Source organism: Paramormyrops kingsleyae, chromosome 2 (genome assembly GCF_048594095.1).
Source record: "Paramormyrops kingsleyae isolate MSU_618 chromosome 2, PKINGS_0.4, whole genome shotgun sequence".
Classification (NCBI taxonomy): domain Eukaryota; kingdom Metazoa; phylum Chordata; class Actinopteri; order Osteoglossiformes; family Mormyridae; genus Paramormyrops; species Paramormyrops kingsleyae.
In genome coordinates, this window is record NC_132798.1 from 4,895,648 (window position 1) to 4,917,896 (window position 22,249).

Below are 22,249 nucleotides of genomic sequence, written 5' to 3' on the forward strand. Positions count from 1 at the left end.
TGAAGGTCATGAAACGTGCGTTAAGTATGAAATTGAGTGATTATGGAGGTATGATATTTCAGTAAAACCTGTAAAACATGGTTTATTGACATGTTTTCTGCCGTGGGCCCCGTCGGAAGTCTGGCGAATCCTATGGCCCCCTTCCCCCTCCCCGCTACGTCACATGAGCGTCTGTAGGCTGGAAGATGCCATCACGCGCCGTCTGGCCGTGGATCTCATAACTGCCATAACTCTGCAGTAGTGATGAGCGTAAACCATATTTGGTGATAATCTAGTGACTATAATGTGATAGAACGGCATCTGTGTGGCTTCAGCTGGCATCAGTCACAGCTACTGCTGTGGTCTGTCGCCTACATTCATAACTGAAGGAAATGCTACGTTTCAGCCAGGGCCCAGTGAGAATAAAGATGTAAGGTTCAGACCCCCTGAAATGTACACCCCAGGGTAAGAGCCTCTGCCTCAGGCACTGCATATACCGTTTTATCATTTGTTTATTTCTTTGATAAGTTTTTTTTTATATCCAGCTCCTTGCACTTCTCATGTTTTTACATCCAGCTCCTGGCTCCTGTAACTTCACGCTCTTATTGTTGAAGGAGTCGGGGTGAAAATGGGAAACTGTGAATTAGGGAAAAGAACTTAATCTCTCTTTGAAAGGGCCTTTACCCAAGATTTGCGCCTACCGAAAGGTCTATATTCTGCACATCATCTTCAGGACATCTCTGCTTCCATTTTTTTATTGGAGAAATTGGCCAGCCGATAGCCTACAGAGCTGAATCATACAGATTTTTTTTTTTTTGGGGGGTGGCACTGTGTGTGGTTAGGATGCCTCAAGTTAGGACTCAAAGGTCGTGCTTGTGACCAGAAGGTTGCCAGTACTTACTGTAAGCAGGGCCCTGAACCCTCAGCTGCTCCAGGGACTGGCTGACATTGCTACACCTCAGTGCTGGGCTGGCTGCGGTGCATACACCTGAGTGCTGGGCTGACTGCGGTGCATACACCTCAGTGCTGGGCTGGCTGCGGTGCATACACCTGAGTGCTGGGCTGACTGCGGTGCATACACCTCAGTGCTGGGCTGGCTGCGGTGCATACACCTCAGTGCTGGGCTGGCTGCGGTGCATACACCTCAGTGCTGGGCTGGCTGCGGTGCATACACCTCAGTGCTGGGCTGGCTGCGCTCCAGAATGTTCATGCTTCAAGCAGCAACACGCCAGCACAGTTTGTAGATTTTCCCATTCAAACACACCTGCTGAACCTGCTAATTGTCTGATTAAGATGTGTTTGAGCAGGGACATCTGCAAACTGCATTGGATTCTGGCCCTCCTCCATTTCAGTTCCATGTGCTCCCTGTTCTTTATACACTGAAGGTACAGCTTGTACTGATCACTCGTAAATGTTTTTTTCCCCCCCTATCCACCAGCTCGGCCAGCCTAGCCAGGGTCCGGAGCTGTTCTTTTTCCTGTGCAGTTTGCTAAGCGTCCAGCTGAGGGCGCTCTCCTGGGCTGTTGAGGGGTTGGAGTTCCTGCAGAGCCCTCTCCCAGGTAGGTGATCCGCGGTCCAATACAGGTGGCTTTACTCATGAATGAAGATGTGAATAAAGAATGGATGCAAACTGTGGTGCATTTCGGTTCTCTAAGACCAAGTGCAGACCTGGACATGCACTGCAGTTACTGACCCCTCCCACCTCATTGCACACGGCCGGGGCTCCGTAACCAGCGTCGTCTTGCAGTCCCTGCATAGGCCGGCTGGCCCCTCGGGTCCCGCAGTGACTCCATGCGTGTCTGTCCGCTTTGATGGCTTAGAGCGGCCCTGGCACCTGACTAACCTACACCAGCAGGGCCAAACGGCCGCCGTCTGTCTAACCCGACTGTTGGCATCCTCCCCCTGTTCTTCTCCCACAGAGCCGGACTGCGTGGCATGGCTCCAGAGCTTCCTGTGTGACAGAGCCAGTTGGGGGTGGAGGCGGTACGGTAAGGCTGCACTCTCGCCGCACAGTCCTGCCCGCCATCGGGCCTGATCCTGTGCCGAGCCTTTCCTTCTGCCTTCAAGGGAGATGTAATACCCTAACCCAGTAATACTGCATACGTTTATTAAAGACTTCTGTGGGAGCATAACTGTAACTAGGGGTGTAAATCACAGCTTTCTTAGCGATACGATATAGTATCGATTCCTTAAGCCAACGGTTCGATTTTTTTTTTGATACCTCAGAAATTCCCACGATACGATGCCATACGATACGATTCGATTCAGTTCGATACTGGGGATAGTAGTCGAAATTTCACACAATCCTTTACATTTCAATGGATTAAAAAAGGCAAATATAATTAGCATTTTATCATATTTTATTGGGAACTGTAAACAAAATCTAGTGCAGTCAAGTATGTCCCATAAATGAAGCAAAATAAAGTGCAATAAGGTAAAAATAAAAACTTTGGATGGATGTAGATTAACATGGTGAATAATTAATTTTGAATCGTCTTCTCCAGACAAATACTTTTTGTTACACTTTTATATGTCCATAGCTGTCATGACCTGCTCGTATGACCCTCTCGTGTGCTAGAGGCTTCTTACTTGGTCCAGCTCCCCCATTCATTTTTATACCCTTTCTTAAGTTTAGTAGAAATAAATTGGAGGCTAACTAGGCGACTCGGTAGCTTGCAGCCGCTGGCGCGGTTGAACGTGTCATCCATCCTCTATTTTTTATGCCATACGATCTATCCACACTACCTTTGTGATCGACGTATTGGGTACCCCTGGTGTGGACCATGTACTGTATACGTCGGAGTGGATCATGAAAACAATACTGGAACAGGCCAGAAAATAAAATTCATGTATCAATATTTATGCGGTCACATCGATGCATCGGATCGTTTGCCGTTGAATCGATATATCGATACAAATCGATGTATTATTACAACCCTAATTGTAACACTTTGACACATTATTATTTATGCATTAATTAACCACAAAGTGTTGGTTACATACTGATCTCATGCTAATTCATCATTAATGAATCATGATGCATGTTTATCTCAAGCAGTTACTGTATTTGTTACTATATCTGTTAATTCTATAAACCTTTCTAAACTACTGCTATTGAACTATTGAAGGAACAAGTCATGAATAACACAAGTTAAATACTGATCTCATATTTGTTGATCATTAATGAATCATGGGATCACTGGATGCCAGGGCATCTCATGAAGGTGGGCCTCACATGTGCTGATGTGCCTGGGGTTTGGCAAGGAGGAGAATCTGAGAGCACCAGGAAATGCCTGTTCCAGCAAAGTCCGGTCAAGTAGCTCAAAAACATGATGGTACTTCTCAAAATACACATGTTCACACATTTATACACACACAGGCATACCAGTATGTTGTAGAATGGAGAGAAATTAGGCATAACTTGGGTTAATCAAGATATCACCATGTAAAGTAAATTAGCCCATTCTCATCGCAGTGCAAGATCAGCCACTACCAGGACACTTACTCCTTATATCGCATGGAAATCAGTCATGTGGGTGTGACAGTATGATTGCTGTAGCGTACATCTGTGACAGTTCTGCAATTTTTCTTGGGGAAGTTTGCCAGAACCGTGCCCTGCGTCTTCCAAGAAACGCATCAGAAGATAATTACCCTGACTAACAGGGTTTAAAGATCTGCTGCATGAGTCAGCTGTATGCTGCCTGTGATGGAGAACACAGCCTATTTTGGCTTACACTTTTATACTTGGTTTATGGCCTTGTATTTTTCTTTTTATTTGTTTTAGAAGAAATGCTTTACTCAAGGATACAACAGCTGTACCCACAAATGCTCGAGTAAAGTTCTCAAATCGCTACTGCGTCGGGGAGAGCAAACTTTGGCAATTAAAAATAGCAGACTTTTCTTAACGCGTTGAGTTACAGTTATTCTGTTTGAAACATAACCTCTGGTTGTTTGGCTTCTCTGAGTGTGAGAGAAGTTCATTAACAGACAGTTGATTGCAAATGGAAGAGCTATCAAACAAACAAGGCTGCTGGGCTGTGAGGTGTTTAAATAAGGACAGGCCCGCTGGACCTGTGGTCCTGTTATAACAGACGCAGTGAGGCGATATTTACCGTTTGTTTACATATGTTTGAATGACTTTTGTACAGAAAGTACATCAGCTGACGTCGTGAGAGCAGTGGTCCGTACCGTCATCGATCTGGGGGTAAGTAATAGAGGGTCTGTTTATATTAGAAGCAGCTTCAGATTAGACATACAGACACAGTAAATGCAAGAATATATTCCAGTGGCCATAAAGGATAAATTTTGCTGTGCAAATGACACCCTCAGAGTAATTACGAAAGAAATCCACAGTATTGTTATTAACCAGTAAAAAATAATTTACCTGCAGGCATTATGGTAAAATAAGGGATGGTGAAAGTGAAACTGAGAGGTGTGTTTCTGAGAAGTAAGGGTGCAGGGAGGGAAGGGGGGGGGGGGAAGATGGCCTCTCGCTGGGAGCAAACGCAAGCGCATGTGTGTTTGGCAGGTGCTGGAGAGGCTGGAGGAGCAGGGCAGAGCAAGAGCGGCTCTGGGGCTCAGTCCTCTCTTCCAGCAGCCTGAGAACAGAAGGAAGCTTCACCGCTTCATCGAGCAGTTTGTTTACAAATAGCCATCTGTCGACAAACACTGTCCACCCCCCGCTGGCGGCCTGGCATCTCAAGAGCTTACATGAACACAACCTACCCACTTAGCTGTGTTCTCGCAGCCTCGCTGGGTGAGACCTGGGTGGCGGCCAGATCCATTCCAGTGCAGAAGAGGGGGCAATGAGTTTGCTGTCCACACCGGGCACACCTACTTTGTCTGTGGTGGAACAATCTCTCTGCCCGATTCACTGGAGCTTAACCCAGTTTTCAGGTTTAGTATTTAACCACAGAGTGACCATCACATTGCAGGTGTCTCTCCCCGGCATCTTTGTGCACCTCGGAGCTTTTCCATCTTCCAGCTTTGTTCTTGCTTTGTTCACAGACCTCAGAGTCACACTTTTTATGTTTATAGAACATGATGTTTTGCCAATAAAGTGATCATTTTGAAGGTCACTTTTCACAATCATAAACTTGTTTGCTGTCATGTGACATGGAGTCACAAGATTTATCATTTTTTAGAGGTGCTTTGACTTTTCCTCCTGTTGGTCTGAAGTTTGATTATTTAATTTAATTACAGTATTAACAGCTGTGCTGAAATCTGAGTTTGTGTTCCTCAGTATTTAAATGTGATCTGTTATTCACAAATACTAATCAGAATTGTGTTGCATGTTGTTTACATGTTTGGCTTAATTGTTTCAGAACATTAAAGAAGAACTTTTGTTCAACTGATTTGACACTACTAGCCTGCAGTGATTTTTCTCAGACTGACAGTTCACTGCTTTGTTGCTTAATCTTAACTTTTATCAAGGAGACTGAGGTTTTTGAGAGCTAAATATATCATAGAAGAAATCTATAACAATTTCCTTGAAGATCCAACAGCTAAATTTCCATGACTTAAACCAGAAACCTTCAGGTTGCACAGTGGGTGTGTGATTTGTACCCATGTCTGGAAGGTTGTGGGTTTGAATCCCGTGGCTGGCAGATTAATTGTATCCCTGTTGGCTCCCTGATGTGATGATTTCCACAGAGACTTCAAGGCAGTGCTCCCTTTACTCCACCTCTGCAGAATTCCAGAGTTCTGCACCGACCCAGAAATCCCCGGGTCACGGACATTTCAGGAGTGGGGAGCAGCCAGGCCACCTTTATACAGCCACATACTGAAGACCAGTTTGGTCACTGGTTCACCTCAGTGTTCAGAGAACCTGAGGTAAAGCCCAGATGGACACAAAGAGAAAGTGTATCCACCATGATATCTGCAGGGGAACATGTGGATAGGATCAGAGTGAAAGAAGCAGTGAGATTAAGTGAAACTTTAAGTTTAAAATTATAGTACAAAACTTTGGCAGGAGTAGAAGGTTCAGTCAAGGGTTCAGTCTGTGTGAGCTCAAATAACTGCTTTGTTTTTGGGGTGCCAAACAAGAGGGGGCCATTAATCCTAAATGGCTTGTTGGAATGTGATCCTAGGATTTCTAATATGTAGTGGCAACCTTAATATATGTAAAGATAACCTTCACTGATACTACAAAGTTTATTCCAACTTATGATCACAGTTTGTGTAAAGAATATTGAGAGCCTGAACTTTTTATATTTCTGACCTTGCAGTTTCCACGGTGTTGAAACATTGGTCAGTAGCACGTGTGGCCTTCACAATGTTGTATGTGTTCACTGTGCGCCCCCTTCAGTCAGCTTTGGTAATGGCACTGGATTAAAGAGAACTTGTGCTGTTACCATTTCTACGGCAGGAATCATTGCAGTATTTGTAAAACACTCTCTAACGCTGCAGTATCTTTCTGATGGGGATCTTTTCTATACATTATATATTGTCTTATTTTGGCAAAAGCCATTTTTCAAGATTTGCCATCCAACATGTGGTTCCTGTGTTGCTCATTCTTACATCCTGAGTGATTCTGCTGTTTACAGCATGTTTGCCAGTTCTGCCCACTATGTAATCCTCAGCCTTTCTTCATTTAGGAGGAATGCTGCCATCTAGTAGCAAAATGTAGCTGCGTGCAACTTTGAGATGTTTCGCAAGCGTAATCCTCTGGTGTGCCTTGGCGTACGAGATATCAGGTGACTATAAAGTAATAGTATTGTGTTAACCAGGTAGCAGTAATCCTCCTTTACCACTGAATATAATTCAAATTCCATAGCTTCCAGGAATATGTTCGGTATTGAAATTAACTCATCCTTTATTAAAAATAGACTGCTGGGCCAATTAAAGTAACCTGCTGTGATACCAGAAAAAAAGAATTTTAAGATTTTCCTCATACATTTTGCATGCCTGGTGGATGTCACAAAAAGACACTGACAAAAACAACTGATGCTGCTGAAAATGCACACAAGGCATATAAAGTGGCTGCATGAAATACACAGAACTTCAAGAAATGTTGAAGCACCTCGGAATACCAGAATATGCCCACCTATGTTTTAAAACAAGCTGATTAATACCCTGACCTTTCTAGGGTTGTGCTGGTTGGCAGACATTTACTTGCGTTGTATAACTGCTCTGGGTTATTTAAACTGCGTAAATGTCCCATTCAAAGGCTACAGCTATTCTGCATGGCCCACTTGGTTCGGCAGAGTGATGCCTTTTATGGCTGGTGAGTAATAGTTTGGCAGTGTTGCCCCATTTAAAGTATCTAGACTGCGCACTGGGATATACACACATGCCCAGTCTGAGTCGTTAACCTGTCTGCTGTGTGCCCACAGTAGGGGATCTACAGCTCTGAGCCCTTTCTACAGCTGATCAGATTTAGCAGAGTCATGTTAATATCGTCAGCACTTGAAGCCCTGAAGTACATCAAGCATTGTGCTTCTGATTATGAAGCTGTCTCTGAGTGCAGTTGATTATTGAATAAATTCACTGGTTTCTTATAGCGGTAGGCTTCACTGGTTTATAATGAGTTATAAAATCTTGGATGGCCATGGCCCTTAACCCTTTCAATACAGATGAAAGGCTTTGCATTGGGAAACGGTCGACAAAATCTGCTGTTCGAGCAGAACTTTTCCATTTAATCAACTCTGAACATGGAACACAATTTCAGTTCAGAATCGCTCATCACTGTTTATGTGCTATTCAACCCACTAGGGCAGTACTTAGACAGTGGAAAAATCCCCATCTAGTTCTTAAGGATTTTTTTTTATAAGAAAAATAGATGAGTTAATAAGCCTGTAGGAAACCAGATAAAAGTTCTAATATCAGCACGATCCTCCCTTCATGACCATGCCAGACACCTTACTGGAAATGCCTCAGGCTTTAGTGAAATTACAGTATGTGTGCATTTAATTCTTTATGGATTACAGATTAAGCCTTTGTTGTTCTTTCCATGGTTGGAAAATTGCCTGAGGTGGAATTATGGTTTTGCATTACAAATTTAAATTTCAATGTCAAACATTTTGTATGGGTTCCAGTTCAGATGACTGTGTTGCGAATGACTCCAATGTCGTCGATCTCACATTCCACCACATCACCTTTCTGAGGGGGAAAAAAAACAGCTTGTGGATTGAAATGTTTATTTAACATGAGGTCTAATTGAAGCATGTTTGTCAAGTATAAAAGTGTAAGCTGTTTGTATCTGCAGTCATTTAACTTGTTTAGCAGTTTGTGTTTTTCCCTCTTACCTTGAGGAAGATGGGGGGGTTCTTGAAAACCCCTACTCCAGGGGGGGTCCCAGTCAGAAACACATCCCCAGGACACAGTGTCGCAAACCTAAAGGAAAATAAAGAAATACTTAAAACTTCCATGAAGCATTTTTCATAACGAATTACCAGGTAACCCTGGTGACACTGTGAACGGTGAAGGTTATGCTACTTTTCTGTAAATTGCTCAGCCTGGGCAGTTAATTTCTCAGGGCAAGGAGCCTAGAAGACAACCAGCTCGACGGAATGACTCACTGTGAGACCCAGGCCACAAGCTTCTCTGTCCTGAAGATCATCTGATTGGTGTTGCTCTCCTGGACAACATTCCCATTGACACGGCAGCGGATTCCCAGGTTATGGGGGTCTGGTGACCAAAAAAAAGTGTTCAGCTGTTCACATTCTCCACTGCTACCCCTTAACCGGCATCTTCCGTGGAGCCTGTTTCATGTCAAACCTTTCAGTGCTGTTGTGGTGACCAGGGCAGGACCCAGCGGACAGAAGCTGTCGAAAGTCTTTCCCAGCAGCCACTGTTTCCCATTGCGGTGCATCTGCCAATCACGTGCACTAACGTCGTTGGCCACTGTGAAGCCAGCGACGTAAGAGAGAGCTTCCTCTTCCTGTGAAAGGGGAAGAGTGTCTCACATGTCACATCCATCTGGGGTTCAATGTTCATCCCAGCTTCTGCTCCAGCCGTCTTTCACACTGAAATCGGCAACCTGTCAAATACTTTGTCAAGGAAACGCTCAGTCGTTTAGATCAGCGAGGTTAATGACGAGGCCTGAGGCTAATTGGTGTCGTAATAGTGTGGCCGGCACTCACCTTGATGTGCTTGCCTCTCCGGCCTATTACAAAGGCCAGCTCTACCTCCCAGTCCACCTCCTTCAATCAAAGACAGTGATTAATTGCTCCCATCTTTCAGTGCACCCTGACACAGCTGTCAGTTAAGATGAGAATGTGAATACATATTGTGGGGGAAGAAAAATAGAATCACTGATCAACTACCATAATGGCCATTACACAGACACACTGCACTGCATATTTAATAAGTCCAAAGTTAATGACCACTGGGTGTAAATGCAATATGAGACAGTCGACAGTCCTTTAATGTATTCATGCAGGTGAGCACACAATGGCACCTGCTGAACTCGCCTTGCTCTCATCAGGCAGCAAGATGTCGTCGAATGGGCCGGTGATGGCACTGGGGAACTTGCTGAAGATGATGGGTTCCTTGGGAATGGGGGCGTTCTGCTCCAGGCAGTGGTCCCGGTAGTTCATGCCCACGCATACGACCTTCTCTGGACCCGTGACTGGGGAAAGCAGGCCCACCTCAGATGAAGGGACCACGCAGAGGCCGCTGGAAAGCGCTCTGGAAAGAGCAGAGTTGATTGGTTTCTATACTTGGCAATTACACTGTCACAGCGACAGAGATATGTTTTGTGTGGGAATTCAGTTATGAACAGAAACCCAGCTGCTGCTGGTCAGTCAGCACCCGTCTTTCTAAAATTAGCTGCAGGTTTCATTTCAGTCGAACCTTTACGACATATTTTTAATCTATATTTATTAGTTAATCTTCCCCAAGCTACAAATACAATTCCTAAGACACACAAGGCTGACCCTCCTGAAAGGAGGGAATCCTACAATGTTGGATTATCGATCGACCTCAAAGCATCCTGTTTAGCTAAAGCGTTGGATTCTTTGATAAGTGAACCTATGAAGGACAGTAAATGAGACAATGACAGCACTGTTACTCCTGCCATGAAACTAATATCCAAGACAATAAGAAACACTGGCTCTTTTTATTGGCAAAAGCCTTTTATATTGTCAATCACAATGGCCCAATAAAGAACTCTGTTAACCCTGGCTTTTCTGACACTGTGGAAAGTTGTATTGTCAGCTATCATGTTAAGATTCAGATCATCCAGTCAGAAGGTCTTACACCAGACTTTGTCAAGGTGTCCCTCAGGGTTCTACAGTACCTTAGGCTTGCTCTTATTTACTGAACATAAATCAATTGGGATAGAATGTTCAAATTTTATATGCCTTTATGTCCCCTTATCTACAAAATGTTTTCAAAAGAGTACAAGGTCAAGGCTGTCCTAAATACAGAAAAAAACATATCTTTTCCAATCTTAAAAGATTAAAGTTGGATCAGAGTATTGTTGCTCAAGGTGACCAAATTTTAAATTGATGACTAGCTGTCCTTTAAGCCCCTATACAGAATTTAGTGTGAAAGTTCAAACTGAAGCTGAGTTTTTATTTTAGGGAACATGCTTGGTTTGGTTTTACGTTAAATGAAGTCTATTCAAAGGCAGTTTTGCTTGGTTAGTCTCAAGTTCAGATTCCTGAAGGCAATTTGGCTGCAACAATCCCAAAGTGCAAAGACATACAATACATACAAATATATGAATAAAAAATAATAAAGTACCTAATATTTGTAATCTTTAACTAGGTACATAATTGAAAAGCTTAAAGGGACAAAAGAGTTGGTCTTTAAGTGGGGCAGCCTGTGAGCGCTGAATGGAAGGGGGTGTTTGGTATTTAGGATATCGGCCCATTGTCTTTATATGCTGTCTACATCATCATGGAGCCTTAACATTCATTAGTGATTGTAGGACCTATATGCATTGTTGTGCATCATATTCCTTCGTGAGTCAGCCTTCTCTTTCAACACATTACTTACTGGTATTTTTTTAAGCTATAAGGCCATTCTAGGATGGCTTCTCTGTTATTGATTTGCTTTTATGTCTCAAAAACAGGACACTGATGGGTTAAGATCTCCGGATTTGGTGCTTATGTCTGTCCTTAAGGCTCAAACAAATGGGGAAGGGAATTTATGTCTTTTGGGTGTGATTGGTTTAACGGAGTATGCATTTTACTGAAGTTGCAATTTGGTTTTATTTTGCTCAGTTATTGCCTTAATGTTATATTTTTAACCCATGCTGTTTTTTGTAGTTTAGCTTATTAATCGATGTGTTTATGCATTCTGTTGTGCCTGAAAATACCTTATTGCTGCCTGTCTTAGCCAGGTCTCTCTTGGAAAACATTTTAAATCTTAGTGGGTGTAACCTGGTTAATCTGCGGTTAATAAATAAAAATGTAATGCTGTGTGTTTGTATCAGAAACTCCCTAAGGCCAATCATTGGATCTATACAGCTGTCACAACCATATGGGCGTATTATAAATCTCTCATATACTTTTCGCAATGTCATCTGCAGTCAGGAGTTATTTTTTTGCGATACATCTGACTGCATCTGTTACTGGAGTCCAATCTGGGGGTAATTTGTGTACCTTTGTGCACACTCCATGCCCCTGTGTCCTGTCTCCAGGAATTCTCTCATGGTGGAGGGCACGGAGGAGTCAAAGCTCTTGAGGTCCACGATACCTTGACCTTGCCCCAAATCCACGCCAACTCTCACTTCGCGCTCCTTGTTAAGCTGGCAGAACTGCACCAGTCGCATCGTGTCTCTGCTTGCCAGTCCCCGCCTTCCAGTGTTTGTTGGCTGCCTTCTAATTCTACCCCAGAGCAGCAGAGAGTGGACAAGCAGCCTCATCTGTTGAAAACACAGGGCAGTACGACTCGGTTATTCAGAAGAGCTGAAGTTGCAACAGATGATTATAATTAGTCATGCATGCGTATATTAGCCCAACATAACCTTTAATGACGTATTGCATGTAAATAAAAATTCATCATTAAGAAAATGAAAGAAAGAATTATACATTTTACAACAGAGCAGGGTACGATGACTCATTTCTTGCATGATGGCCAAAAATAATGTAATTTCTCTAAAAATAAGGCGTATAATCAAGTATAATATACAATACTGTTGCAAAAGTTGTTTAGTTCTGAATAAATTCAAAATAATGAGGAGAACATGAAAGACAAGTACGACAGGTTGGGGAGCACGCAGTGGTTGCCGCACGCGACATGCGGATAAACACCTCGGCATCTCGGTTGGCAACCCCCCACAGTGAAAGACAGTAGTCAGGATTTCCACTCCTATATGCATCCAATAACCGCGTGACTAAGTCTTAACAACAAGCCCATAATAATGCATATCAGCACAAAATCAGCAGTGTCACCAGTATTCGTGACCTACCTGCTTGAGCCGTTACTAAAAGTAAAACTGTCTAGTGAACAAGATATGGCTGACAAAATGCAATCACCTAATTTTTGCAAATACGGTGTAGATAGAAGTACCGATCTGCCCTTTAAACTATACAAATTGCTGGAGATTCAACTGGCGTAATTTCACAAACTGTCTTCATACTTTGAACTTCAGACTGCTTGGGAATATGCTGTATACGGTGTACTTCCTGTTTTGGTGTTTGTAGTTCTAATATAACCACAACTGTCGTTCTGTGATCTAACTCATATTCAATATGATGAACTGTGTAGTGTATATATTATTAATATTTTAAAATAACAGAATTATTCCGTAATCTGTACGTCCAGTTAGGTATTAATTATTTAAACAATGTCGTATTTGCAAATGAACTACAATTCCCATAACATAGCATCGGTTAAAAATCTTTTTTTTTTTTTAGGCGGAACCTCGTGATACCGGTCGGCTGACTTGGTTTTTATGCTCGTAGCGGTTGATCATTCTGATATTTGAAGACGGATCGAGAGACAGGAATGATGGTGCCTGTACGGTAAGGGGGACGTTGAATACTTTATAGCTGCAAATGGGTCTTCTGAAAAGTCCATTCTGTCAGGTTATAAAGGCTCAGAAAACTTTTGTCATGATAAGATAAACTTCAGTGATGTTACTGTGCCATGCGTGATAACTCATTTCACAAAATAAAGACTTTTCTTTACATGTCCGTGTCAAATGCACCTAAATGTAGGGTGGCAGGCAATACCTCACATGGATTTAAATCCTTCCGGGGATTTCGTTCAAACCCCAGTCTCTAGTCTTTAAGCCACTCAATTTTATGTGCACTTTGTGCATTTGAGAACAGAACTGAAAGTGTCGTACTAATAACATGCATCGTATTTCTAACCCAGAATTTGTACTCGTCGTTTATGCTTTAAAAAAAAAAATCTGTTTTGAAATGTATACGAATAAAATGAAACTTGTCAGATTTAATGAAAGAAAAATATTTGATTCATTACATAACTTAACATAGCTTTCGCTTTCGGTAGACATGCGAATATGATGATACCGAGAGAAACTTGCATATTATTTGGACTGCCGCAAGACTTCCTCAAAACTTTGGGAAAAACAGACACCTTGTCTATATGCGCCTCTATCTATATACACACATTTTTATCATTTCATTGATGCGGTTTAGGTACCACCTGGGATTCAGCTTGGTGGTGTTGGGAATCCCTTCATCTGATCAGTTTTTTTTTTAACATAGTTTAAAAATAAGGCACTATGAGGACTGCAGAGAGTTTTATTGGTGTCTTGATAATAGTTGAAGCTCGGAGGGTCTGCCTGTGGGAGCACCTTTGGTCCAATGATTAGATATATAATCTGAACCGCATATGTGACCTGTGTTAATAACAGTGGCTGACCTTAATGCTGTTTCTCTCTACTCAGCGTTCAGCCCCTTGAGTACACAACTGACTGCAAAAATGCAAAGTGAGTATGGAGGAGGGTGTGACTGACACAATTTTAGTTTTCCATTTTGCTTTTCAGGTTTAGTTCAGTTTCAGTTTCTTTTAAGAATGTAAAAATAGCTTTAGTTTTATTATTTCTTTTTAAAATTTCTAGTTTTTGTTTTTATTTAGTTTCAGTATTAATTTTAGTCTTCAGTACCATGTTTTGATACCGCACTCGAAGGAACTTACTTGCTTTCACCCTGCACAAGAAACAGCTAAGGAGAAAATGTCAAGCATTTTGTTTTCTTGCCTTTGTTTTTATAGCTACGAAGGACCTGGTTTATTGACGCTCCCAGACCCTGATTACAATATGCACACACTTGATGAGATTAGGCCCTTTTGGAGACAGTGAAGTCTGTCTGGGTGCCCCCCAGTGAAACCCCCCATTGAAGTAGTGGTTAGAGAGTGAGGAATTATTCCTAGATATATTAAAGTAATCAGACAATTATTGTACAATGTGTTAAGAGAATGCTCAAACCAAATTTAATACACCAATTTCAAAAACTCAGAATACCAAGATCAATAATATTTCACTCAACCTTGATGATAACCTCGATTGAATATAACCTCGATTGACGTTAACTATGATAACCCTGGTTTAAACTTTGGCGTCTTGCATATTTACCTCTGTGATCACCTGCATCTCACAGCTTTGATGGCATAGTCCTGGTGGCCCAGAGTTATGACCAGCTGCCAGAAGGACTTGCAGACCTACGTGGGCCTCTTCAAGACTATAGCTCTGTGAGTAAAGGGGACTCTCAGCAATACCCGAGCATATCCTTTGGGTAACTTCTGTAATGGAGTCTGTTGGTCATATGTTTTTTTTGTTTTGTTTTTTTTTTCGTTCTCAGGTGGACTGCGGGTTTGCTGAGGAAGTTGTGGTTGTTAAGGTCCCAGGACTCCCTGGGAACCGGCTGATTTTTGCATCAACTGGTCCGGTGAATCGGGACTACGACGATGTGCGAAGATTCAGTGAGGCTGCTGGGAATGGCATCAAAAGGTATGTTGGTGTGCTCCTATCTTTTCATAAGAATTTAAGCAGCTGATTGTCTATTAAACTTGACCTTGACTTCTCTCTTTCCCTGAAAAAGGGCATTAAAAGCTGGCATGCAGCGCCCTCTACTGGTGTGCCCACAGCACAGCCTCTATGAAATGAGTCCCTTAGCTGCGGCCCTTGGTGCTCTGCATGTGCTGTACAGAGTAAGCAGCTTGTTTCTCGGCAGGAAATGAAACCAGTTTTTTGTGCGTCTTCTGTTACTTTTTGTCTTTAATCTCTTTTTTCAACGCTCTACCCTGTAATTTCAGCCTCTTGAGGTTTGTGAGACAGACGCGATGCCCTCCCCTCACAAGGTGGCGGTGTTGGGCTTGTGGGTAAAGGAAAATAAAGATGGTGAATCCCTTGTCAGCTTGGCCACCGCACTAGAGGCGGGCAGGTTAGTATGGTGCTCATTTACCGCTAAAGGAAAAGAGACTGAATCACTGGTAGGGGCCCCAAAAAAGCCACCCTTCATTTTTAATATCTTAATAATGTTTGAAATGCAGACTGGTGTGCCGGGACATTGGCGGGTCTGACCCTGAGCGGATGGCTGCCCCCCGCGTTGCTGAATACGTTCAGTCTGTCTTCAAGGACAGTCTTGTGGAGGTGGGAGGTCAAGTTTGGATTGTGATTTCCCTAACAGGATCACCAGGGTTTTGTGTTTTGACCTTCTGTACCTGCCTTTCTCAGGTCGCCGTGATAAGCAGTTTGTCCACCCTAGAGAAAGAGTACCCCTGCTTGGCTGCTGTCAACCGCTGTGCCAACGGTGTGTGTCTCTATGTGTGGGGGGGCAGTTTTACCCTATGCCAGACTAATTTTGGTTTGAACTCCTGTAAATAATGAAGATGTAAAATGCAGCGCCTCTCCTGACTCTGCCGTGGCTGTTGCCCCTCCGCAGGCGTGCCACGCCACCAAGGCAGGGTCATCAGGCTGCGATACTGTGGAGAGGGACCCATTCAGCGCACGCTGATGCTGGTGGGAAAGGTCAGAGGGGTCCCTTTAATCCACTCAGTCGCTACTGCGCATTGTGCAAATGATTTTTTTTTTCCTATAACGGTCTGCCACCTTGTGGTGCCACAGGGTATCACCTACGACACTGGTGGAGCGGATATCAAGGCTGGAGGCATCATGGCAGGGATGCACAGGGACAAGTGTGGAGCTGCAGCTGTCGCTGGCTTTTTCCAGGTCATATACATACATATAATATAACATATGAAATGTATGTATAATGTATTTATGATGTGTGTGTATATATATATAAAATTATTATTTGCATTTATATACCATTGTGCCTCGCCGTCTCAGGTTCTGGCCCAGCTCAAACCAAAGAACCTCAAGGTCATTGGTGCATTGGCGATGGTCCGAAACAGCGTAGGGTCAGGTTGGTGGTGCTCCGAAAATATCGTTCAGTTACACTAAATTTTAAACACCTCTTACCCCTTTAGTGAAGAACTTTAACATTTTATTTTTATGGAACGTTTTGATAGTCAACCTGCAACCCTGACGAAGATAAGCGGTCGAAAGGTGGATGAATCATTTTAATTAACATATAAGAATTATATATTTAAACTTTATGGGGAATTTAATGTTTAAATAATGTTTTTCTTTTTTTTTTTTTCTTTGACAGGACTGAACATTATTTTTTATTTAGTATTGAAATTGATGAAATTAATTTTGTGCTTGGAGCACAACTGACAATGCCGCGCAGTGATGTGGCGTTTTTAAATTTTTGGTTGTGGTTGGAACATTCTCATGGGTGGATTCTGGAAGAGGACTCGTCCAGTTCATGTCCGGCTTTCCGTCTTTCAGATTGCTACGTGGCTGATGAGCTGGTGGTGTCGAGGGCAGGGCGCCGCGTGCGAGTGGGCAACACCGACGCAGAGGGACGCATGGTGATGGCTGACCTGCTCTGCGAGATGAAGGAGAAGGTCAGGGTGCATCTCCCTCCTTCCCTGTCACGCTTTTGTCTGGCTGGTCGCCCTGTTACTGATTCCTCTATTTTCAGTCTCTGTGTAAACTGGAGGGGGCTGTAGAAAAGAGAATAGAGTGCTTTTCAAGTGGCGGGTGTGCGTGATGGTGTTTCAGGCGCTGAACGAGGTCAATCCAGAGCTGTTCACCATCGCCACTCTGACTGGACACGCCATCCGGGCCATGGGACCTAACTACTCCGTAAGTGACGTTAACTGCACACACAAAGGCGTGTGACACAGCCTGTCGTACATAAAGACGTATTGAGCGGGGTTGAGTATGTGTGACCTTTTTCTCTGCCTTGCCGAGTCACCCTGTTTCTTCTGCATCTTGTTTATTTGGCAGATCATTATGGACAATGGAGCCGCACGTCGATCAAACAACGCCAGGCAGTGGCAGAAGGGTGAGATGCCAAGAAGCCGACCTTTTACTCTCATGTCTAATTATTACTAAGTAATACATTTGTCATGCCTGGGGGCTTGCTTTCCTTAACCTTGCCAATAGGGGGTGACATTCAGTCAACACAAACGTTCAAGCATATGTTTCTGTGGCTGGCCTGATTCGCTGCCCCCTTTTCTCTCAGCCGGGGAAGTCCTGGGCGATATGTTTGAGATCTCCAACATTCGCCGGGAGGACTTTGAGTTTCACTGTGGTAAATCTGAGTACGAGGATGTCCTGCAGTGCAACAACCAGCCGTCCAGCGCTACTCCCCGAGGCCACCAGTCTCCCTCAGCATTTCTCATCATGGCTTCCGGTCTTGATAAGGTTGTCTTGCATTTTCATATATCCCATTGTGTACTGAATATAGCACAGTGCTGTTTGCAGACAAATGTGTGATTATGTTATGCATAAATGTTCAACGTGAATTTCTCTCTCAGCATGGTGTGGACTCTTCCACCCCCCTGCCCTACTCCCATGTCGACATCGCCGGCTCTTCCGGACCCTACCCTGGAATTCCCACGGGAGCACCAATCCTCGCCATGGCGATGCGCTACGTCCTCTGAAAGCTGTTTACACTGCATCATTAAACCGTCTCCCATGGAATAAAAGGAGAAAAACCTAATCACAGAATCTCATTACATCCATTTTATACCAAATAGCTGCATGTTATACATTTTATATCTGGGGGAACACTGAACTATACAATAAAAAATTTTGGTTGTGATTAGAACATAATAATAAAAATCTGCTTCAATCTGGGTCTGTGTATGGTTGTCATTAAATGAGCTCTAGAGGAAAAAAATAAATAAATGAATGAAATAGGTACCGTAACAACTCGGGCCCAGGCTGTGACTGATGCAGAGAATTCAGATGCAGAGATTCTGGTTATTGCTCTGGCTGACGAAGGGACACTTTATTAATATGAATGCAAATTATTCAGCCACAAGGGGTTTAAAAACAGCTGGAAGATGGGTGCAAGAGTGTCTTTTTTTGTAACCTCTCTTCATTATTTACTTTCTATTTTATACCGATGAGACAACTGACTAATTAGACTAAATAAAGGAACTGGAAAACCAAGGGGCCAGTAACTACTTCCTACAGAAATGAGCACGAGTAGTTCCAGCATGCCTGACGCGTTGACTCAGTACGCAGAACGGGAAGCTGGGAGGAGCCTCTTACCGGAAATGACGGAGATAACCCGCGGGTTCCTTAAACCAAGTCCGCGGCGCGGGAGAAGCATTTCTCTGCTTTGTCTTGAGTACGCCGGGTAGTGTACTTACTGTCACTTGCTTGGATTATTTTGATAAACACCGGGCTTTATTTATCATTTTAGCTATATATACGCACAGCTACAGCAATAATGTTTGAGGCTCGACTGGTTCAAGGTTCAATTTTGAAGAAGGTCCTTGAGGCGCTGAAAGACTTGATCACCGAGGCATGTTGGGATGTGAGCTCCTCTGGTATATCCCTCCAAAGCATGGATTCGTCTCATGTCTCTCTTGTGCAGCTCACCCTTCGCAGCGACGGCTTCGACTCCTACCGCTGTGACCGCAACCTGGCCATGGGGGTCAATTTAAGCAGGTGACAGCTTTCTAAAGGATGGCACTCTGATGCATGGTTAATGTAGATACAGAATGTAAACTTTTGTTTTACTCAGCGAGGAGTACTAATGATTGCAAGCTAATCATTTTCTTCTACACGATCAGTTTCTTGCTTCTCGCTGTTTTTCAGAATAGTGTGTGCTGCAGCGTATTTTTAGGGGCCTCAGGCAGCAGCTGTAAGAATCAAGAAAATTAGTTTTGCAGGGATTTACTCTGTTGCGAAGAACAAATTGTGCACATCTGAGCATTTTTTGTGAGCAGTTGTGAAAAGACGGAAAGGCGCCATTTAAAGGATGGCTCGTGACGTCTTCTTGGCGGCACCTTCCCTGATTGGACGTTTCTTGGCGCGAATTCTTCAGTCATTCAGAAATGGGAGCCTGTTTTCTACGAATGATACGATATGCTATAACAGCGCGCGTGTGTGTGTGTGTGTGTGTGTGTATATGTATATATGTATGTATATATATGTGTATATATATATATATGTATGTATATATATATATATATATATATATATATATATATACATATATATATATATATATATACATATACACATATACACATACATACATACATACATACATACATACACACACACACACACACACACACACACACACACACACAACGGTGTAGGGGAGGCCTTGATATGGGAGGGCATAGTTTAATTGTTTGAATACAAAGGTCCGTTTATTAGGGTGGGGGGAGTGAATGGATACAAACGAAATGTTGGGGGTGCACGTCCCTCGGCCCCGACACCCATAACGTTGAAGAACGATTCACAAATTGCCCATAATGCCCATTTTGAATGTGCTATAGCTGGTTAATGTAAATAAGCACCTTAATAGTTAGCAGGATAGTTGATTATTCAGTTTCATTAAATGTCTTTGCTTTTGCAGCATGTCAAAGATACTTAAATGTGCCGGAAATGAAGATATCATAACTTTGAGAGCTGAGGACAACGCAGACACGTTGGCCTTGGTTTTCGAGACTCCAAGTGAGTTATAATCGGGATTTACTTTTGAAACAATACCTTTTTTTATAAAAGTACATTGTAGATTTCATAAGTACTGCATATACTGGTTGTTTTATCTCTAATTGGGGGAAAACATACATGTAAGTCCTACAAGCAGTGGAAATCTAAGCTTCCCCTCCCCCTCTCAGACCAGGAGAAGGTGTCCGATTATGAGATGAAGCTCATGGACTTGGATGTTGAGCAGCTTGGGATCCCTGTAAGTGATGAGTTTGTTTCCGTGGATACAGTATTGTGTTTTTTTTTCTGGCCTTGGCCTTGTCACCCTGCTAACCACCGTCTTTGATCTTTAGGAGCAGGAGTATAGCTGTGTTGTGAAGATGCCCTCTGGGGAGTTTGCACGCATCTGCCGGGATCTGTCCCAGATTGGGGACGCTGTCATGATCTCGTGTGCAAAGGACGGGGTGAAGTTCTCAGCGACTGGAGAACTGGGCACCGGAAATGTCAAGCTGTCTCAGACCAGCAGTGTCGACAAGGAGGAAGAGGCTGTAGGTCTCCCTGATGTGTCCCATGCACTGCATTACGGTGGTATGACCATCTGGAAATTGGTCTGATGCTATTTTCCTCTCCCTCCTTAGGTGACTATTGAAATGAACGAGCCAGTTCAGCTCATCTTTGCTCTCAACTACCTGAACTTCTTCACGAAGGCCACGCCGCTGTCGAAGACGGTCACCCTCAGCATGTCCGCCGATATTCCCCTGGGTGAGCTCTTCGACACTCCAAAGGACTGTAGGCTTTACATGGATGAAGAAAGGCTGAGCTTACCTTAAGTGTTCTTTTTTGCAGTGGTGGAGTACAAGATCGCTGACATGGGACACGTGAAATACTACCTGGCACCCAAGATCGACGAAGAGGCTTCGTAGATATGGGTCGGAGAGAAGTGTGGCCCTTCTGGGGTGGCAGATGAAAGAAGCGCTTGACGATATCTGGGGTGGCAGTTGGATGTCTCCTGGTCCTGGAATCTCCCATTTCTTATATTTTAGGTTTCTACTTTTCCCCCTCCTCTCTCAACCCTCTGACTGTGATTCACTGGCACTGACAGTAACTGGGGACCATTTACTGTCGTTCATCGAGTTCCTGTTTTTCTAGCAGTGTTGCTGAAGTCCATGGTGTCCTGCATACGGGCAGCTCCGTCTTGCCAGCGATGCCGCTTGCATCTTCACCGGCCCATTAGTGTACTTTGAGCATGATGTTGGGGGAGGGGGGGCAGGGGGAAGCTTGCACGGAATACATGAGTTTTGTGTGTAAATGTCTTTTTATCTGAATTCTGAAGCTTTTTGACATACAGTCTGTTGATGAAATGCACTCGTTCCCTGCTTCTCTAGTCTCCCCTGCTCTCGCTCTTAGATTGATTGCTTGTCCAGACCTGTAGATAATGTGTAAATATCGCTGTTTTGCCACCTGGTTTTGTATTCTCTGTTTGTTCCGGAATATTCTAATAATGAACCATGTGAAACCATCTCATTATTTGTTCGTTGTTAGATGGTGTCTTTGTTAAAGACTCTATATTCCACAGATCAGCATTCTGTACGCTTGCAATAAAACATTACAGTGACAAAGGATAGTTGCTTTTTGTGGTATAAAAATCTTCGTGGTGGTCGGGTGGGTAGCATTAGTCCTGTACTTCTAAGGGTTTGTGTTCGGTCCTGTGTTTGTGTGGGTTTATCGCCGTAGTTCAGGAATATGACTTTGAAGGCTTAGCATTGTGTGTTGTGATGGAATCACGTCCTGTCTGGGGGGGTGGGGGGGGGACCTTACATTGCTCTTACCTTCAAAGGTCACGAAGCTGTAGCTAACAGTGTTTCTTGGTGGATTCTTTTGTCTAAGATGACCCCAAAGAAAGTGCTTATCGCATGTGTTGACTCTCATTCCTCTCAGTTTTGGGGATTAGCTAGGGGTGATATCTGGCTCAGGAGGCTAAACCCCTGTGCTTGTGGCCAGAAGGTTGTTTGCTTGCGTCTGGTCTTCGTAGAACAGTCGCACATCTGTGGGTCCTTGAACCCCCAGCTCCATGCTGCTGCAGGTGGGCCCCCCTTCACTGTCACACTTGCTCTTTCTTACACATGTCTCATGTAGGGAAATGTGGGGTAGACAGAGACTTCCCCAGGGGCTTCGAGAAACGTTTCATTATTATTAGCTTGTTCCCTGCTCAGTGTACTTGATCTTGCCAATTTTCCAGCAGCATGTGTGCTGTAGATCAACCAAAGGTCTCCTGTGACCTTGGAACTCATTTGCTGTGCATTTTAATTTATAATTTTTATATATTTAGGGATGTTGGGGTAAAATGTCTTTGTATCCATTATATAAAATATTCCT

The 22,249-nt window shown here is 43.5% G+C and overlaps 4 protein-coding genes across 10 annotated transcripts in view; 3 read left to right on the forward strand and 1 right to left on the reverse strand.

The window, feature by feature from the left end:
- Positions 1 to 5,338, forward strand: part of gpat2 (glycerol-3-phosphate acyltransferase 2, mitochondrial) — a 76,329-nt gene extending 70,991 nt beyond the window's left edge. For all 6 annotated transcript variants that reach the window (XM_072704101.1, XM_023838395.2, XM_072704095.1 and 3 more), the window contains 4 exons: positions 1,418 to 1,538; positions 1,899 to 1,967; positions 4,128 to 4,183; positions 4,508 to 5,338. In XM_072704101.1, coding sequence (XP_072560202.1) covers positions 1,418 to 1,538; positions 1,899 to 1,967; positions 4,128 to 4,183; positions 4,508 to 4,630 — 369 coding nt within the window. In that variant the 3' untranslated portion in view covers positions 4,631 to 5,338. The remainder of the gene's footprint in view (positions 1 to 1,417; positions 1,539 to 1,898; positions 1,968 to 4,127; positions 4,184 to 4,507) is intronic.
- Positions 5,339 to 6,775: 1,437 nt separating this feature from the next.
- fahd2a (fumarylacetoacetate hydrolase domain containing 2A) lies at positions 6,776 to 12,557 on the reverse strand. Of its 2 annotated transcripts, none has more exons than XM_023838580.2 (8): positions 12,341 to 12,557; positions 11,532 to 11,794; positions 9,393 to 9,609; positions 9,063 to 9,122; positions 8,698 to 8,860; positions 8,499 to 8,607; positions 8,226 to 8,313; positions 6,776 to 8,079 (listed from the first exon to the last, which is right to left on the reverse strand). In XM_023838580.2, exons 2-8 carry the CDS (start codon positions 11,792 to 11,794, stop codon positions 8,017 to 8,019), a joined length of 963 nt encoding a protein of 320 aa, XP_023694348.1. In that variant the 5' UTR covers positions 12,341 to 12,557; the 3' UTR covers positions 6,776 to 8,016. The 2 variants fall into 2 exon arrangements, with proteins under 2 accessions (XP_023694348.1, XP_023694349.1); XM_023838581.2 differs by having other exon boundaries at positions 12,408 to 12,555.
- Positions 12,558 to 12,788: 231 nt separating this feature from the next.
- On the forward strand, positions 12,789 to 18,054 carry LOC111857574 (putative aminopeptidase W07G4.4). The gene is made up of 16 exons (XM_023838579.2): positions 12,789 to 12,896; positions 13,790 to 13,831; positions 14,502 to 14,592; positions 14,703 to 14,851; positions 14,943 to 15,051; positions 15,157 to 15,284; positions 15,394 to 15,493; positions 15,578 to 15,653; positions 15,786 to 15,871; positions 15,968 to 16,072; positions 16,193 to 16,268; positions 16,697 to 16,815; positions 16,973 to 17,056; positions 17,201 to 17,258; positions 17,439 to 17,620; positions 17,734 to 18,054. The coding sequence occupies exons 1-16, from the start codon at positions 12,880 to 12,882 to the stop codon at positions 17,857 to 17,859; spliced, it is 1,548 nt and encodes a 515-aa protein (XP_023694347.1). The 5' UTR covers positions 12,789 to 12,879; the 3' UTR covers positions 17,860 to 18,054.
- Positions 18,055 to 18,479: 425 nt separating this feature from the next.
- LOC111857483 (proliferating cell nuclear antigen) lies at positions 18,480 to 21,492 on the forward strand. The gene is made up of 6 exons (XM_023838405.2): positions 18,480 to 18,877; positions 19,800 to 19,897; positions 20,065 to 20,132; positions 20,227 to 20,421; positions 20,512 to 20,635; positions 20,720 to 21,492. The coding sequence occupies exons 1-6, from the start codon at positions 18,657 to 18,659 to the stop codon at positions 20,794 to 20,796; spliced, it is 783 nt and encodes a 260-aa protein (XP_023694173.1). The 5' UTR covers positions 18,480 to 18,656; the 3' UTR covers positions 20,797 to 21,492.
- The last annotated feature ends 757 nt before the right edge of the window (positions 21,493 to 22,249 follow it).